Source organism: Chiloscyllium plagiosum, unplaced genomic scaffold (assembly GCF_037043375.1).
Source record: "Chiloscyllium plagiosum isolate Xiang-an unplaced genomic scaffold, Cpla_swu_hap1 HiC_scaffold_33, whole genome shotgun sequence".
Taxonomy (NCBI): Eukaryota; Metazoa; Chordata; class Chondrichthyes; order Orectolobiformes; family Hemiscylliidae; genus Chiloscyllium; species Chiloscyllium plagiosum.
Window position 1 is genome coordinate 23,649,737 of NW_028270171.1, and position 19,559 is coordinate 23,669,295.

Genomic DNA, 19,559 nt, shown 5'->3' on the forward strand with positions numbered 1-19,559 from the left:
GAAGAGATACAGAGAGTTAAATGATTACAGAGGAACCTCGATTATCCAAACAAGATGGGTGGGCACTATTTCGTTCGGATGATCAATTATTCGGTTAATCAATTAAATGTCTTTCCTCTGGGGCTCAGAGCTTTTAAAGTCTGCTCCCCGTTCAAGAGACTGCAGAAGCACAAAGCGCACGAGCCCCTGCCCCCAACACCACCCGGGGCCAACCCCGTCCCCGTCCAACATCCCTGCCCCCCCGGCACCGCCCCGCAACCCCGTCCAACACCTTCCACTGCCCACCCCCATCCAACACCACCCCCCGCCCACCAGCAACCCCGTCCAATATGTTTCCCCCACCACCCATCCCCGTCAAGTACTGCCCCTGCCCCCTCTCCGGGGCAGTCGGCGTGGGCACCAACAATAAGACTACTGCTGCTGCTGCAGCTGCCTTTGTGGGGTAAGTCTCCAAATAGCATGCGCGTGCACACACACACATACACACACACACCACATACACAACGTTTTACTGCAACAGGTTCCACCTCTGCCCTGTACAGGACAATGTTGGTCAGATTATCTGGAACAGGGGTGTTTATGGTACACCCCTCTGTAGAACTCCAGGGAAAGTGTAGGGAGAGAGAGCGGGCAGGAGGTCAATCATTTAGAGATGTTCCCTGTTTAATCACTGTAAACAAAAGACGTGATCACTTTTGGAAACATGTCTTTGATGTAATGTTCTATCGGGATCTCAAGATCTCCTTTGGATAATCCAATTTTCAAATAATTGGTATTTAGATAATCGAGGTTCCTCTGCATATAGGTTACAATCATTTAACAATTAGCAAACTGTGAATTGCAGGTTAATGAGCAAATAGGCACTATCAGGTAATAGTACAGCTGCAAGGTCAACCACCTCACTGAGCCTGGGTAAGTACAAGCTTAGCAAGCAGACACTCATATGAGATTCAAAATGGTTTCCAGGCTTTTAATATGTGACAAGATGGCTGCTTCGGATCTTAAGAAATCTCCCACAATTCCTTCCCTATTTCTTTTCACCAAATCAGGAGGGCAGTTCAGAAGAGCCGGCAAAAGGAGGGACATAGCCAGACCCGGTGGGGGGGGGGGGTTATCTGATGGTGGGGATTTAGAATATTCCAGGTAACTGTCAGAGTCCACACCTCCGTATTTTGTGCAGTAGCCTACCATGAGGAACTCTATCAAACGCCTCACTGAAATCCATATGCACCACATCAATGGCTTTACCCTCATCCATCTGTTTGGTTACCATCTCAAAGAACTCAATAAGGTTTGTGAGGCACAACTTACCCTTCATAAAAATGTGTTAACTGTCCCTGATTGGCTTAATCCTATTGAGATGATTATAAATCCTATCTTTTATAATCTTTTCCAACATTTTACCCACAACTGAACTAAGGCTCACTGGTCTGTAATTCCCAGGGTTGTCTCTACTCCCCTTCATAAACAAGGGAACAACATTTGCTATCCTCCAGTCTTCTGGTCCTATTCCTGTAGACAATGATGACATAATGATCAAAGCCAAAGGCTCGGCAATCTCCTCCCTGGCTTCCCAGAGAATCTTAGGCCCGAGGATTTATCTATTTTCACACTTCCCAGAATTTCTAACACCTCCTCCTTGTGAACCTCAATCCCATCTAGTCGAGTAGCCTGTTTCTCAGTATTCTCCTCGCCAACATTGTCTTTTTCCAGTGTGAATATTGATGAAAAATATTCATTTACCGCTTCCCCATCTCCTCTGAGTCCACACACAACTTCCCATTACTGCCCTTGATTGGCCCTAATCTTAGTTGAAATTTTATTGCTGGAACAGCACAGCAGGTCAGGCAGCATCCAGGGAACAGGAGATTCGACGTTTCGGGCACATGCCCTTCTTCAGGAATGAGCAGAGAGTGTTCAGCAGGAGAAGATAAAAGGTAGGGAGGAGGGACTTGGAGGAGGGGCGTTGGAAATGTGATAGGTGGAAAGAGGTCAAGGTGAGGGTGATAGGTCGGAGTAGGATGGAGGTGGAGAGGTCAAGAAGAAGACTGCAGGTCAGGAAGGCGGTGCCGGGCTGGAGGGATTCGGCTGAGACAAGGTGGGGGGAGGGGGGATGAAGAAACTGGTGAAGTCCAAGTTCATCCCCTGTGGTTGGAGGGTTCCCAGTCGGAAGATAAGACGCTCCTCCTCCGACCGTCGCGTTGTTGTGGTTTGGCGGTGGATGAGTCCAATGAGTCCAATCATCCACCGCCAAACCACAACAACGCGACGGTCGGAGGAGGAGCGTCTTATCTTCCGACTGGGAACCCTCCAACCACAGGGGATGAACTTGGACTTCACCAGTTTCTTCATCCCCCCTCCCCCCACCTTGTCTCAGCCGAATCCCTCCAGCCCGGCACCGCCTTCCTGACCTGCAGTCTTCTTCTTGACCTCTCCGCCTCCATCCTACTCCGACCTATCACCCTCACCTTGACCTCTTTCCACCTATCACATTTCCAACGCCCCTCCTCCAAGTCCCTCCTCCCTACCTTTTATCTTCTCCTGCTGAACACTCTCTGCTCATTCCTGAAGAAGGGCCTGTGCCCGAAACGTCGAATCTCCTGTTCCCTGGATGCTGCCTGACCTGCTGTGCTGTTCCAGCAATAAAGTTTCAACTTTGATCTCCAGCATCTGCAGACCTCACTTTCTCCTGGCCCTAATCTTAATCTCATTCTTTTATCCTTTATATACCTGTCAAAAGCCTTAGGGTTTTCTCTGATCCTATCTGCCAACAACTTCTCATGTTCCCTCCTGGCTGTTCTTAGCTCTCTCTTTAGGTCTTTCCTGGCTACCTTGTAACTCTCAATTGCCCTAACTGAGCCTTCACATCTCATCCTAAAATAAGTCTTCTTCTTCCTCTTGACAAGAGATTCAACTTCCTTAGTAAACCAGAGCTGCTGTGCTTTACAGCTTCCTCCCTGTTGGACAGATATGTACTTATCAAGGACACACAGTAGCTGTTCCTTAAATAAGCTCCACATTGCTATTGTGCCCATCCCCTGCAGATTCCTTCTCCATCCTATGCATCCTAAATCTTGTCTAATCACATTGTAATTGCCTTTCCCCCACCTGTAGCTCTTGCCCTCCGGTATATACCTATCCCTTTCCATCGCTAAAGTAAACATAACTGAATTGTAGTCACTATCACCAAAGTGCTCACCTACCTCCAAATCTAACACCTGGCCAGGTTCATTACCCAGTACCAAATCTAATGTGGCCTCGCCCCTTGTTGGCCTGTCTACATACTGTGTCGAAACCTCCTGCACATATTGGACAAAAAATGATCCATCTAAAATACTTGAATATAGTATTCCCAGACAATATTTGGGAAGTTGAAGTCCCCCGTAACAACTACCCTGTTTCTCTCGCTCCTTTTGAGAATCATCTTTGCCATCTTTTCCTGCAAATCTTTGGAACTATTTGGAGACTGATAGAAAGGTTCTAACAGGTAAGCTCTTCTTTCCTGTTTCTAATCTCAGCCTATACAATCCCAGTCAACAAGTCCTCAAACGTCCTTTCTGCAGCCATACTAATGTCCTTGACTAACAATGCCACGCCCCCACCTCATTTACCATCTTCTCTGTTCTTACTGAAACATCTAAGTCCCAGAACCTGCAATAGTCATTCCTATCCCTGCTCTACCCATGTCTCTGAAATGGCCACAACATCGAAATCCCAGGTACTGACCCATTCTGCAAGTTCACCCACCTTATTCCAGATGCTCCTGGCATTGAAATAGATACACATCAAACCAACTTTTTGCTTGCCAGTGCCCTCTTGCCACCCTAAAACCTTATTTCGGACCTCCCTACTCTCAACCTCGTCTAAACTCAAACTACAATTTAGGTTCCCATCACCCTGCTGAATTAGTTTAAACCTACCCGAAGAGGATGAGCAAATTTCCCCTCGAGGATATTTGTACCCCTCTGGTTCAGGTGAAGACCACCCTGTTTGTAGAGGTCCCACTTACTCCAGGAAAGCTCCAATTATCCAGGAATCCAAAACCCTCGCTAGCATGTGGCACGGACAACAAACCAGAGATAACAACTCCGTTTGTCCTAGCTCTAAGCTTCTGCCCTAGCTCCCTGAATTTCTGCCTAAAATCCCCACCTCTCTTCCTACCTATGTCATTGGTGCCTATGTGGTCCATGACTTACAGCTGCTCCTCTTCCCCCGCAAGGATCCCGAAAACACAATCAGAGACATCACAAACCCTGGTACCTTGGAGGCAACACACCAACCATGAATCTCTCTTGTTCCCACTATGGTGTCCCCAGTGATTAACACTCTGCTCCTTCCCCCTTCCCTTCTGGGCAACACGGACACGACTCTGTGACACAGACCTGTGCCCCATTGCTTACTCCTGGTAAGTCGCTCCCGCACAGTATCCAAAATGGTATACTTGTTGTTGAGGGGAACAACCACAGGGGATCCCTGCTCTGTAATTCATTGTTTTTTTTTCCTTTATTTGTTTAGAGGTCAATTGGGCTTCTGCTAATGATACAGTATGAATCTTAATGGGCATGAATTTCAGCCACTCAAAAGGAGTATCCATGTAATATTCAACCCCATAAATTTAACCTTAAAAAGTGATCAAACAATTTCGACTAATATTCAAGTATATAAAGTACCTGCAAAAAAATTAAGGTTGTGTTTTGCACACATGAAGCTTTGCACACAACCCTTTACCAGCAGACTATTTTTTGTGGTAAATTCCTTGTCATAAATTTATTAATTGTCTGCTATGGGTCCTCTCATGGCGGGTGCAGAATCAGCATGAACATCACTGAACGAGCAGCTTATGTTATTGTAATGTTGGGAATGCATATATTTATGGATAATAAAGATTGGAAATGGACATTTGGATGTTAATGTGTTGCAAAGAGTTGTCTTCTGATTGTTATGAACTGGAGTTTTTAAAGGTACTATGGTCTATTTGCTGTTTACAAAAAGACAAGTGACTTTGGCAACAAGTGACCGGCAAAGTGTTAGAGATTAGTATGGTGTTTAATTGCTTTAATTGTAAGTAAGCAGGTTTGAAAATCCTTAATCAGCATAAAAACCTAAGAAATATGAGCGAAATATTCAGACCATCAAGCCATGCCCTGCCATTCTAAGAGATCTGGCCCAGGCCTCTACTCCTCTTTCAAGCCAGCTCCTCATAGCTCTCGATTCCTTGATATTTCAAGTATCTATCTACATCCTCTTTAAATACTTTCAGTCAGCTAGCCTCCACAACCCTCTGGAGCAGAGAATTCCAAATACTTGCTACCCTCACTAGAGAATGAATTCTTTGCCATCTCAGGTTGAAATGAGTATCCCCTTATTATACAGTCGCAGAAATATACAACATGGAAACATGCCCTTCAGTCCAACTCATCTCTGCTGACCAGATATCCTAACCTAATCTAGTCCCATTTGCCAGCACTTGGTCCATATCCCTCTAAACCCTTCCTATTTCATATACCCATCCAGTTACCTTTTAAACGTTGTAATTGTGCCAGCCTCCACCACTTCCTCTGACAGCTCATTCATACACATAACACTCTCTGCATGAAAACATGCAGGTCCCTTTTAAATCTTTCCCCTTTCACCATAAACCTTTACCTTCTGGTTCTGGACTCCCAATCCAGGGAAAAGATCTTGTCTATTTACCCTATCCACGTTCCTCATGATTTTATAAACCTCTATAAGGTCACGCTTCAGCCTCTGACACTCCAGCGAAAACAGCCCCAGCCTATTCAACTTCTCCCCATAGCTCCAACCCTGGAAACACCTTGTAAATCTTTTCTGAACCTTTCAAGTTTCACAACATCCTTCCTAGGAGGGAGATGAGAATTACACACAATATTTCAAAATTGGCCAACCAATGTCCTGTACAGTCGCAACATGACCTCCCAACTCCAATACTCAATGCTGTCACCACTTTCAAGGAACTATGAACCTGCACTCCAAGATTTTTTTGTTCAGCACCACTTCCCAGAACCTGCCCTGATTTGCTTTTCCAAAATGCAGCACCTCACATTTACCTAAATTAAACTCCATCTGCCAATCCTTGGCCCATTGGACCATCTGATCAGGATCCCGTTGTACTCTGAGGTATACATCTTCACTGTCCACTGCACCTCCAATTTTGGTGTCATCTGCAAACTTACTAACTATACTTATTATGTTCACATCCAAATCATTCATATAAATGACAAAAAGCAGTAGACCCAGCACCGATCATTGTGGCACACCACTGGTCATAGGCCTCCAGTCTAAAAGCAACCCTCCACCACCACCCTCTGTCTTCTATCTTCAAAACAGTTCTGTGCATAATAGTTAGTTCTCCCTGTATTCCAAGTGATCTAACCTTGCTAACCGGTCTACCAGGAGGACCCTTGTCGAACGCCTTACTGAAATCCATTTAGATCACGTCAACTGCTCTGCCCTCATCAACCCTCTTCATTACTTCTCGAAAAAATTCAATCAAGTTAGTGAGACATGATTTCCCAAGCACAAAGCCATGTTGACTAGCCCTAATCAGTCCTTGCCTATCCAAATGCATGTAAATCCTATTCTTCAGGGTTCCCTCCAACAACTTGCCCACCACAGATGTCACGCTCACCGGTCTATAGTTCCCTGGCTTTTCTTTCCCATCTTTCTTAAATAGTGGCACCATGTTAGCCAGCCTCCAGTCTTTGGCACCTTACCTGTGACTATTGATAATACAAATATCTAAGCAAGGGGCCCAGCAATCACTTCTGAGCTGAAACTTTATTGCTGGAACAGCACAGCAGGTCAGGCAGCATCTAGGGAACAGAAGATTCGACGTTTCGGGCACATGCCCTTCTTCTGCCCAGCAATCACCTCCCTAGCTTTCTACAGAATTCTCAGATACACCCGATCAGATCCTGGGGACTCACCAACCTTTACGCATTTTAAGACAGCCAGCAGCACATCCTCTGTAATATGGACATTTTTCAAAATGTCACCATCTGTTTCCCCACATCTGGAGGAGCCAGTGTTGGACTGGGGTGGACAAAGACCACTCGATGAAGAAACATCACTCCGAAAGCTAGTGCCTCCAAATAAACCCGTTGGACTATAACCTGGTGTTGTGTGATTTTTAACTTTCCACACATTCTGTATTTTCCATGTCCTTCTCCACAGTAAACACTGATGCCCCAAACATAGGCTGCCTTGCTGATCTTTGAGGGGTTCTATTCTTTCCCTAGTTACCCTTTTGTCCTTAATGTATCTATAAAATCCCTTTGAATTCTCCTTAACCCTATTTGCCAAAGCTATCTGATGTCCCCTTTTTGACCTCCTGATTTCCCTCTTAAGGATACTGTTACTGCCTTTGTACTCTTCTAAGGATTCACTCAATCCCTGCTGTCTACACCTGACATATGCTTCCTTTTTTCTTGACCAAAACCTCCATTTCTCAAGTCATCCAACATTCCCTGCACGTACCAGCCTTGCCTTTCACCTGAACAGGAACATATTGTCTCTGGACTCTTGTTACCTCATTTTTAAAGGCTTCCCATTTTCCAGCTGAACCTTTGCCTGAAAATATTCACCCCCCAATCAACCTTTGAAAGTTCTTCCTAATACTGTCAAAATTGGCATTCCTCCAATTTAGAACTTAATTTTTAGATCCGGTCTATCCTTTTTCATCATTTTTTTAAAACTAATAGAATTATGGTCTCTGGTCCCAAAGTGCTCCCCCACTGACTCCTCAGTCACTTGCCCTGCCTTATTTCCCAAGAGTAGGTCAAGGTTTGCATCTTCTCTAGTGGGTACATCCACATACTGAATCTGAAAATTTTCTAGTACACACTTAATAAATTCCTTTCCATCTAAACCCTTAACACTATGGCTGTCCCATTCTATGTTTGGAAAGTTAAAATCCCCTACCATTACCACCCTATAATTCTTACAGGTAACTGAGATCTCCTTGCAAATTTGTTTCTCAATTTCCCCCTGACTATTGGGCGGTCTACAGTTCAATTCCAATAACGTGATCATCCCTTTCTTATTTCTCAGTTCCACCCAAATACCATCCCTGGACGTATTCTCAAGAATATCCTCCCTAAGTACAGCCATAATGTTATTCCTTATCAAAAATACCACTCCCCCCTCCTCTCTTGCACTCCTTTCTATCCTTCCTATTGCATTTGTATCCTGGAACATTAAGCTGCCAGTCCTGTCCATCCCTGAGTCACGTGTCTGTAATTGCTATGATATCCTAGTCCCATGTTCCTAACTATGCCCTGAGTTCATCTGCCTTTCCTGTTAGACCTCATGTATTGAAATAAATGCAGTTTCATTCAGCTGTCCTACCTTGTTCTCTGCTTTGTTCCTGCCTGCCCTGACTGTTTGACTTGCTCCTTTTCCCAAATGTAGCAGTCTCAGACTGAATTGTTTCCTCACTATCTCCCCGGTCTCCTCTCCTACCCACCGCGCCCCACCACTACCACCACCATCCACCTTATTAGTTTAAATCCTCCCAAGCAGTTCTAGCAAATCTCCCTGCCCCTTCCAATTCAGGTGCAATCCGTCCTTCTTATGCAGGTCACTTGCTTCCCATTCTGTAACTTTCGCCCTTAATTTGAGTTTTCCCTCTAGTGGGAACATCTTCTCAAAACCTATCTTGTCAAGCCCTCTAAAGATCTTATATGATTCAAGAAGGTCACCCCTCATTCTTCTAAACTCTAATGAATAAAGTTCTGACTGCTTTAGCAGTTTTGTTAAGTCAATGCATTTATCCTAGAAGTCAGCCGAAATCTTTTTTGAATCACCTTCAATGCCATTATATCCTTTCTTACATAAAAATAAAGTCACCATAGTCTTACCGGATCATAGGGTTTTTCTCCTATCAGTGAAAAATGGCTGGTGACAGTTTGGCCTGAGGATCACCACACCTGAGGTGAGGGGAGTCCAGCATGGTAACCTCAGCTGGTGTGGGAATTGAAACCACACTGTTGGTGTCACTGAGCATTGCAGACAAGCCATCAGGCTAACTGAGCTAACTAATCCCCATATCCTTTTTAAATACAAGGATCAAAACTTTGGGGCAGCCTCACCAGCACACTTATAACAAGACTTCTCTATTTTTAAACTTCACTTGCTATACCAAACCAACATTAAAGACCTTTTTAATTACTTACCACATTTTAGGAAGGATGTGAAGGCTTCAGCGAGAGTCCCAGGACATACTAGAGAAGCTGGTGCAGTTACCATTAGAGAAATTTGAATATTTGATAGCAGTTTTAAAAATGTTGATAGGTCTTGACAGAGAAGATATAAAGTTCTCATTGCAGGCAGTTTCAAGAACCAGAGAGCACAAATTTTAGAGATTGGCAAGAGAACCATAGACCCTGTTTGCAAAAAAATATTTATGCAGCAAGTGGTTAGAATCTGAATGTACTGGCTGAAAGGATGATGGAGGAAGATTCAATTATTTAGATTTAGATTACATTACAGTGTGGAAACAGGCCCTTCGGCCCAACAAGTCCACACCGACCCGCCGAAGCGAAACCCATCGATACCCCTACATGTACCCCTTACCTAGCACTACGGGCAATTTAGTATGGCCAATTCACCTGACCCTGCACATCTTTGGACTGTGGGAGGAAACCGGAGCACCCGGAGGAAACCCACGCAGACACGGGGAGAATGTGCAAATTCCACACAGTCAGTCGCCTGAGTCGGGATTTGAACCCGGGTCTCAGGCGCTGTGAGGCAGCAGTGCTAACCACTGTGCCACCGTGCCGCCCACCAAAAATTATGTTTTTCTACCAGGAATTGAATAAGCCCCTGAAGGGAAATTATTTGCAGGCTCACCTGATAAGTTCAGAAATTGAGACCAGCTCAATTAAATTTCTGATGCAGAGAGTTGGCAGAATTACCTCCTCCTGTGCTAATGATTTCTAATATATTAAGGATCAAAGAATTCATACACACCTCCAAAAAGTCTTTATAACAAACCTTGTAGCAATCATGATAATGCTTTCTAATAATTACTTTGACTGGATATCAAATATGTGGGTCTTAGGTGAGTTCCATTAACCATGAATATTTTAATGTTTTGACAGTTTTTGAAATATCACTGCAAGAATATTGTTTTTGAGGCAGATATGAAGCGGTTCCTACAGATGGCAGCAGAGCTAAAAACAGAAGAATTGAGCAGTGACACAGCTGAGGCCTTGATTCTTTTTCTGAAACAGGTGGAGTTATGTTCTGATGTATTGCCATATGAGTAACTTATTGAGGTGACAGCTTCTACCAAGCATGCTGTACTGGCTGCATTACTACCTAATCTAAATGTTCTTCTCAAATGTAAGCTGTTGGTCTAACCTTTTATGAATTAACATTAGACTTGCTGAAAATTTTCAGATAGTAACCTTAAAAAGACATGACAGCTGATGTGTAAGTCAGGCTCAAAAACATGTTAAAAACAAATTAAAATTGGATGTATTAACAGAGTCAACACTTACCCTTAGTTTAAAAAATTACTGATTTTTCCATTTATCTCACAATTTGTAAGAATTTATAATTGTTTTATAAACTATAAATAACAAATATCATCTTCTAAATTGTTAATATATTCCTTAATTTTGACATTTAAATGGCAAAAGAAGCATATTTTTGTTTTATTGTTTTCAATTTGTCAAATTCCAGAATTGAAAGACTATTTGGATAAACCTATTAAAACCAAGTTTCCATATTTTGTGTTAGAGTGAAAATTATGTGTAGAACTTAACACAGGTGTATGCATTACTTATCCACACTGATAAATTCCCCAGCATTTGCTGTAGTTGTGCTAATAATTAAGGAAAGGAATACTTTAGACTTAATAGTAAATATTTTCAATTTACCTCTGCTTCCCCTGTCAAGAAGGAAGGTGCATATGTTGTTTATGCAAATTAGACAATTAAGAGGGCCTGAGTTGACAGTGACTGTGATTTTTCACTCCTGACTATTAGTAAAATGTTTGGGGCCAGATTTTCAAAGCAGGATTGAGAACTTGACGTCCAGATGAATTCTGGATTCCAATCTGCAGCTCAGCTGCACGAGTCTTATGATGCAAACTTCTAGTGAGGATGATCTAATTGGGCAAGAGACAGGTTTGACACCTATTGGAGGCATCAAGCACCTTGAGGATGTAGAAACTACCTTCCTCTGCCAGCGGAAAAAGTAGTAGAAACTAAATAGTGGCCAACACCACATCCCAAACCAACAGTCCCTGTTGGCTACATGGCATCTTCTAGTGTTAGCATGGTTCAAAATCAGGAACTCAGAAGGCAAAGGGTCACAAGTAAGAGGGTAAATCTTCACTCTGATACTATAGTTAATCCTCCAAATGTTGCACTACAGTTAGTTTCACATAATTTCAGTAGTTGTAGAACAACCAGTATGGCAGGACAAAGGTTATTCATTATTACTGACTTTACTGCAATCTCAGATACCAAATCAAAACATTACAGACGATCACATCAATTAAAAACAATTGGGCTGGAAAAGGATTTTGTTATAAATAATAAAAAATTTAATAGATCATTGTAAAAGTAGTAATTGGCAAGTCAGGTAAATTGGATTTAACATTTAAGTAGCCAAATCATTTCTTAGACTGAATATATAAAAGATTCACAGTATTTTAGTGTGGAGCAATGATATATCTTACAGTCATTAGTGTGAGTGAATTTGCATCTATCATTCAATCTCACTTTGTGTCAGAACTCCAAAATGTGTTTGGTAACATGATAAATGTTAATAATGCTTTATCTTTTACATGATTTAATCACACTTAAGCTTGATCTGCAAAATGGTAAAGTGTTTAATATGGGGCAGAAGGACATGGAGATTATTCACACCTTATTGAAGAATCTACAGAATAGAACCTCATCTCAGCCAGACTCAAAGCAAATTGTGTATCCTTTTATTGTCTGTACATTGACATGTCAAATGGGTGATTGCTAGAAATTTGTTTGTATGTGTCTGTAACAGCTTTATGGACTGAAATACCATCTACCCGGTTGGTGACAATAAATATTCTGTAGAAGACAGAAATAACATTGAAGCTGGAAATCCCCTTTTAATTTTGATATTATAATGTTTTTGAAGTAGTTGGTTTTATCACTGTTTAAATTTTAGGTTGGTTGTTGCATGACCGACAGGCAGAGAGTGGACAGCTATTCTTCTAACCCTGTGCCAATGTGCTTCTGTAACTGGGAGTTTGGAAGTTAAAATTTATTTGCTGCCCAGTTCTTTTCTCCACTCTTATAAGCGAGCCTTCTGACCCATACTGCAAATAACCAATGACTTGTCAATATTTTTCCCAATCCTAGAGTCTTTATCACCCAGTCATAGAGTCATAGAGGTATACAGCACAGAAACAGACCCTTTGGTCCAACTTGTCCATCCCGACTAGATATCCTAACCCAATCTAGTCCCACCTGCTAGCACCCAGGCCATATCCCTCCAAACCCTTCCTATTAATATACCCGACCAGATACCTTTTAAATGTTGCTATTGTACCAGCCTCCACCACTTCCTCTGGCAGCTCATTTCATACACATACCACCCTCTGCGTGAAAAAGTTGCCCCTTAGGTTTCTTTTATATCTTTCCTTTCTCACCCTAAGCCTTTGCCATCTAGTTCTGGACTCACCCACCCCAGGGAAAAAACTTTGTCGATTTATCCTATCCATGTCTCTCATGATTTTATAAAACTCTAGATGGTCAACCCTCAGCCTCACTTTCCTCAGCTCCAGGCAAAACAGTATTATGGACACAAAATCTGTCCCATCATTGGACACACCAGCCTAATTTGGATATATGCTATCTCATCGTCACATGGTCAAAATCGGGAAACTTTCTACCCAATAACTTTACAAGAGTATATTCATAACTCAGAATGCAGTAATTTAAAACACCATCACCACCTTCTGATGGGCATTTAGGGCAGTAAATGACTGCCTCACATTTCAGATTTATTTCAAAATCAGGAAGTAATTGTGTGAGGAAATGGCATCCAACACTCTTGAGCACAGTATGCTGGAGCTCCAGTACACTGTGTCACCACACTTATTTTAGTTAGATTATGGAACAGTTTCAGTTGGTATAATTGAAGATCAAATTCTGAATACGTTCCTATTTCCATGTCTTAACAAGCTGCCAACCAGACCCCACCTTTCCCACAGACTTATCTTCAGTCCAATTTCCAGAACCCCACTTGAGGTCTGGCTGCAGTCCCAGCAATGGCCAAAGCCCATATATGGTGCTAGTTAGGCTTCAGAACAGCCGACAATAAGACTGCTTCCTAAGACAAGGATAGACTAGCAGGAGGCTGGAAGAGCACAGCAAGCCAGGCAGCATCAGGAGGTGGAGAAATCCATGTTTTGGGTGTAACCCTTCTTCAGGATAAGGATGGAAATCGTGTCCTGAGCCAATTAACACCCCCACCAGTATAAATGGCCTAATTCTTTGGTTGGGCTCCCAAATGACCTTTCGTAATTGGGATGGGCAAATAATACCCTGTAAACCTCAACCTTACACCTCAGTATAACTCAGCATAATTGAAAGGTGCAGCTGGGATAGGTGAAAATGAATAATATTGTTGACCAGTTCTGGATCAATGGTTTGAACTGACATTTGTTTTAATAGTCACTTGCATATTTTCTTTAACCAAGCTCAAAGATTCTTTGGCAGGCTAGCAGTCTGCCTGTCTGATGTGTTCAACTGCAACAAGAAATGGGAAAGTTAAACTTGGATTTCATTTCATTTTCATTTTGAAAACGAACCTCTCTCCAAAAATAATTTGGCTCGGGCAATTGGAGCAAAATAAGTGTTACTTGAATAAAATTTAACAAATTGCATTTTAAAGGAAGCAAACATTCTGTTTTTTTTTGTGAATGTCTCTGTTTCTGGCTGTTGCAAATAATGTCTCATTGCATAAGTGTCTAGGAAAATTTAGGGCTTTCAGATACCTGCCCATGTTCAGCAATCACATTAACTTTGTCACTGTGAACTGTATTAAACAAGTCTTGCAGGACTCCTTAATGGTTAGTGTGACATGATGAAGACTAAGACATACAGAAGAGACGTTTAATCCAAATCTGTGTTTATCTTATGAATGGAAATACCAGAATTTCCTTCAGGAATCCCAAACAGAACTTGGCATATCAGAGCTAGGAACAAATTTCTGGCCAGCCCTGAAGGAAGAAAGATAATTATCAAAACAAAAATGCTAGAAATGCAATTTGAAAAGAAATTTAATCATTTGGATCATTTAAAAATATCCTTGTAAAGAGGAATTTATTATTCTTCTGACATTCTTCAAATATTTATATCTAAATAATTATTGGTGGTAAATGCTGATTGTTTCATAGAACTTGATTTTTGACACTGACAGGATAATAAATTAACACTGTAATACACTGCTTCAGCCAGAGTTATGACAAAACAGCCCAGCTTTGTTTATGTAAGGTTTGATTGCTTGTGGCCAAACGTCCCTGTCTGTTGAATAATGTTTCAGCCTATCTCTGAGATATGTATGCTAAAAATAAAAGAAAAACTATTGCTTCAAGCTGTACCTTTCACTACTTTCGAAGACATTTCACGTTTTCATATATACGTAGTCTGAGATTTTGCTAGAATTAATCAATTTTATCTAAACCTAATTTTTTGAAGAGATTCCTATTTAGATGATTTAACTATTAAGCAGATATGTTTTTCTACTGAATCATATTTCTATTTTCAATTTTTTATGGCAACTTTGTTTCTGTTTATGAATTTTCTTCATCAATTCTTAAAATGGAATTTATTATGGGAGCAGTTTTATCCACTCATCTTTTGGTAAAGTTCACAGATTCAACATCTCTGAGAAATGCTGAATTACACATGCCAGCGTTAAGTAACTAATAAGTGGATGTAGGTACTTCTGCACAGATAAAAAATGTACAAATAACATCTACTTGCATATATTTGCCTTGAAATTTCACAGGTTGAGCTGTGCAATATTTATGCCATTACTTCTCACCACCATAGGCATTAGAGCAGTGACTAGCGTAAATACTCTGTAAAATAGACATCCTGGCAGCCTTTAAAAAGATAGTTCTCATTGAAGTTTCCAGCAGGAGGTGAGCAAAGTGCTTGGTCCAGTGAGTTGTTCATGGCTGATTCTGATGAAAGGGTAATGACCAGAAATATTACTCCTGTTTTTCTCTCCACAGATGCTCCCTGACCCACTGAGTAGAAAATCATAGAATTGTACAACAGAGAAGAGGCCATTCAAACCCATCAAAATTGTGCTGATGCATCCACACTGTTCCTACTTACCAGTACTTAACTCAGAGCCTTGAACATTATGACATTTCAAGAGTTCATCCACATACCTTTTAAAGAATATGAGGTTTCCCACCACCATGGCTGTGCATTCCAGATTCCCACAAATCTGGATGAAATTTCTAGTATTTTCTCTGTTTATTTTAAATTTGCAGTGTTTTACTTTGACTTTGTTTTGGTGCCTTAACACAGTACAACCTGGTAGACGCAGACAAATAAGGCAGCACATCATAGCATAGAGCAAGAAGGAAGCCAAAAAGATCACTCAGGCTACTGTCAGCCCAGGGCGATTGTAAACTGCTATCACAAAGGTTCAGTGATGTGACCTGAACAAGCAAGGTACATATTAGTTACATTTCTTGGTAATCAGTTGTTAAAAACAGCAGTGTGTGATAACCGTGCAAAATGCACTTTGATTAAGGGCCTGGCCCTGCTAACTCAGTACCATACAATACATAGCATCCTAATAGTCACTTACTGGAAGAGCAGCCCGAAATCCTTTCCTACTTTTTAAATGGATGATATACTCACAACTGTTAACCTATCCCCATTCCATTTGATATAAACTCAATTTTTAGTTTTCACAGAATTGCAAGAGAAAATGACACCACATGTTTGTTACAGGTATGGATGAGATGGAGCACAGAAATAGCAAGTGCTGAAGAAAATGTGGTCTGACAGCAACCATGGAGAGAGTATTTTAAATAGAGTTTAAAATTTCAAGTCCAGTGTGCCTCCTTTCGGAGATTTGGAAACATAATCAGTTTTGTGGTTTTGGAAAAGTGGCAAGGAGTAAGTGGAACAGCAGGTAAGTTGGACAAAGGTTAGAGGGTGAGGGAGATTAGAGCTCAAATGTGTCATAAAAGAAAAGGCAAAGGAAATAATAATAAGGTTGTAAAAAGTTGGAATTGTTCCTAGTTTACCTATTGAAGGGTGGATTTTATACGAGGAAATGATTTGGCAGTTATGAAAATTTTGGCATACCTGAAAGAAAACCAGTTAGGGAGATTTTTCGGGAAGAACATCCTGTGGTAGCTATAGCCCACACTTATAAGGTAGACAGGATAAAATGGAAAACATGACAGGCCTAGAACCATGATAACTTAGTGTGAGAACTGCAACAAGGTCAAAGAGTAGAGATCTAACTTTCATACATGAAAGAGGAGCTTACTAATAAAACGTGTGCAGTGGTAACACTTGAGCATTCGTCACAGGAGGTGAAACACTTGAATGACAGCTTGAAATATCTAAATGATAAATTTATCGAAGCAAATTCAAACAAGATAGATCTTCCAGTAAAATTTGATGAATTATGAGTAACAACAAAAGCTCAAAAAATCATTTTGCTAACATTTTCTCAAGGGTATTTAGGGTTGGGCAATAAAGGCAGACCTAGTCCTGTATTTTGAAACTGCACTCCAGTACTCATTCATAAGTATAGGTCTAGCTCTTCAACGACAACTCGCTTTACCAAGCTAAAACCGCCCTGGGTTATTCCTCAAGTTTTAATCTTGTTCACTTGCATCTTGCAAATACTGTTTGTGGGGTATTTCCATGCAATTCTCAGATGTATGGACTAGTAGTAGCACAGCTTTTTCAGATTTCCCACCACAGCTCTATGTCTTCCCTGAGCCTCCACTACACAAAGGTTATGTAGTTCAGTTGCCTATAAAGGCACAGTTAACAGCAGCACTGTCTAAGATGGAATTTCTATCTCTCCCTCTCACTGTAATCTTTGCATTCCTCTTCATGTACTGATTGACCTATTGAAAACCTTGTAACAACATTTTCCCTGTTGCTGGGCAATTTGAATGCTGCCACCTAGCAACTCTTGCAACTGTCTGTTCCATAAATATTTCCATAGGTTGCTGGCTTGCTTAGTACAAATGAAAATAGTGATTTCATCATACATTTTATTGACAACTATACTGTTGCCATGGGATCCCTATAAAGAATGACAGTTGTAAGTTTCCATCCCACTGAAACCAATTCTCTCCTGGACCAGCTAATACAAAAGGATGGCAAAGGAGATAATAGAGCTCAGACCCACTGCTGAGTTCTTACAAAGACATTCTTTTTTCTCTCAAACTCACTCTTTGTATCACCTATTCCTTCAGTATTACACATCTGATCACTTGCTTTCAACTGGCATCATAAGGTAATATTTGTGTTGGGTTTGTCAACTTTATAAAGCTCTGGTTAGGCCCCATTTGGAGTACTGTGTCCAGTTTTGGTCCCCACACCTCAGGAAGGACATACTGGCACTGGAGCATGTCCAGCGGAGATTCACTCGGATGATCCCTGGAGTGGTAGGTCTAACATATGAGGAACGGCTGAGGATCCTGGGTTGTATTCATTGGACTTTAGAAGATTAAGGGGAGATCTAATAGAAACTTACAAGATAATGCATGGCTTGGAGAGGATAGACGCTAGGAAATTGTTTCCGTTAGGCGAGGAGACTAGGACCCATGGACACAGTCTTAGAATTAGAGGGGATAAATTCAGAACAGAAATGCGGAGACATTTCTTCAGCCAGAGAGTAGTGGGCCTGTGGAATTCATTGCCACAGAGTGCAGTGGAGGCTGGGACGCTAAATATCTTCAAGGCAGAAATTGATAAATTCTTGATGTCACAAGGAATTAAGGGCTATGGAGAGAATGCGGGTAAGTGGAGTTGAAATGCCCATCAGCCATGATTGAATGGTGGAGTGGACTCGATGGGCCGAATGGCCTTACTTCCGCTCCTATGTCTTATGGTCAAGGTCGAAAGTGAAATAGATGACAGTGTAATAGCCAGTGTAATTAAATAATCTATTCTTTTGTGAGTTTCTTTAGTTATTAATTGAAGTTTCTGCACAATGATTTTCTTGCTCATCATTATCTTCATATGTCTGCGGCCCTCACTGTAATAGTATGTTTGTAAGAGAGGAGGATGGAACTAAGAAGAGGAGAAAAAAGGGAAAGCGGCTTGTGACTGTGATTCTTTTCAGGTTGAAGGTGGAATAGCTGGTCTGCCACTACATCTCAAGTTGACCATTTCCTATAGCAAGAGAACAATGCCAGCCATGGCCATCTCCTCACAGAGCACAAGATTAGAAAGATTGTGCACCATTATCCTGCATCCATGTTGATTTAATTTGGTGTGTACAAGGTGGCAAGGAACACTGAATCAGAAATTCAATAAGATCCGTTTAGTGTGAAGGGTTTCCAAAAATTTGCTCTGACCAAGCTGGGTACCTATACTTAACCAAGTACTTTTACTCCTTTATTTTTCCCACTTAATGCTAGGAAGGAATGTATTGTTTAACATTTAACTTTATTTATTTATTTTTCTACATATACAAAGAACAGTGGTAATGCTTTGCTTTTTATGTTGTTTCTCTGTATTCCTACTTGTATGTAAGTTTTGTACCTAGGTACCTTCGTACCTAACATGGTGCCGTGTGTGGCAACATTGTACTCTTTCACTGTACTCCTGTACTCCTACTGAGGAAAGTGGCAATAAAGCTTCAATCTTAATCTAAAGGGAGGGTTTGGCTGCATTTTTTATTTTAGAGGATGAGGCTGTAAAGAAGACATTTGAAGGAATTTGAAAAAGTAAACAAATCACCAGCAAATTTTCAACAGACTTTTGTTTTTTTAATATTTGTACATTTTATATTGTGTGGCAGATCAATAACATATGCTCCAAAATATTACCTACGACATAATACATATTAACAGTCTGGACTTGGGTGTTAGGTAAATAATTTTAAACATTGCAAATGAAACAGGGCAGTAAACATTGATAGTAACAGTTTTCAGGAGGATACAGATTGATGAAGACTTTATGTTAATAAAATTGACACAGAAGTATGAAGCAATGAATTATGGACCAATAAGTCGAGACAATACAAAATAAATGGTGCACTTTTAAATGAGGTGCCGGAAGAGTTGAATTTTGAGAACATTTTGTAAGAGTCAGGGCAAGGCAATTGAAAACCCATCCAGGCTTCGAGACAGATTGAGACACAGGCCAGCCAGAGGTAAACAGTTTGGCAAGAAAGAAAAGGGTGAGAGAGATTGTGGGATGAGAAAGACTCTGGCTGATGGAGAGATTCAGGTGTCAGGGGTAAGTAATACTGTTCCTTCTAAGAGATGACCAGTGCTGTGGAAAAACATTTTTCAGGTTCAGCAAATCACAAAATCT

At 41.2% G+C, this 19,559-nt stretch overlaps 1 protein-coding gene across 1 annotated transcript in view; it reads left to right on the top strand.

Annotated features, from left to right (window-relative positions):
* mei1 (meiotic double-stranded break formation protein 1) overlaps positions 1-10,327 on the top strand; it is a 174,931-nt gene extending 164,604 nt beyond the window's left edge. Inside the window, exon 25 of the mRNA XM_087978115.1 lies at positions 10,122-10,327. Coding sequence (XP_087834241.1) covers positions 10,122-10,289 — 168 coding nt within the window. The 3' untranslated portion in view covers positions 10,290-10,327. The remainder of the gene's footprint in view (positions 1-10,121) is intronic.
* The last annotated feature ends 9,232 nt before the right edge of the window (positions 10,328-19,559 follow it).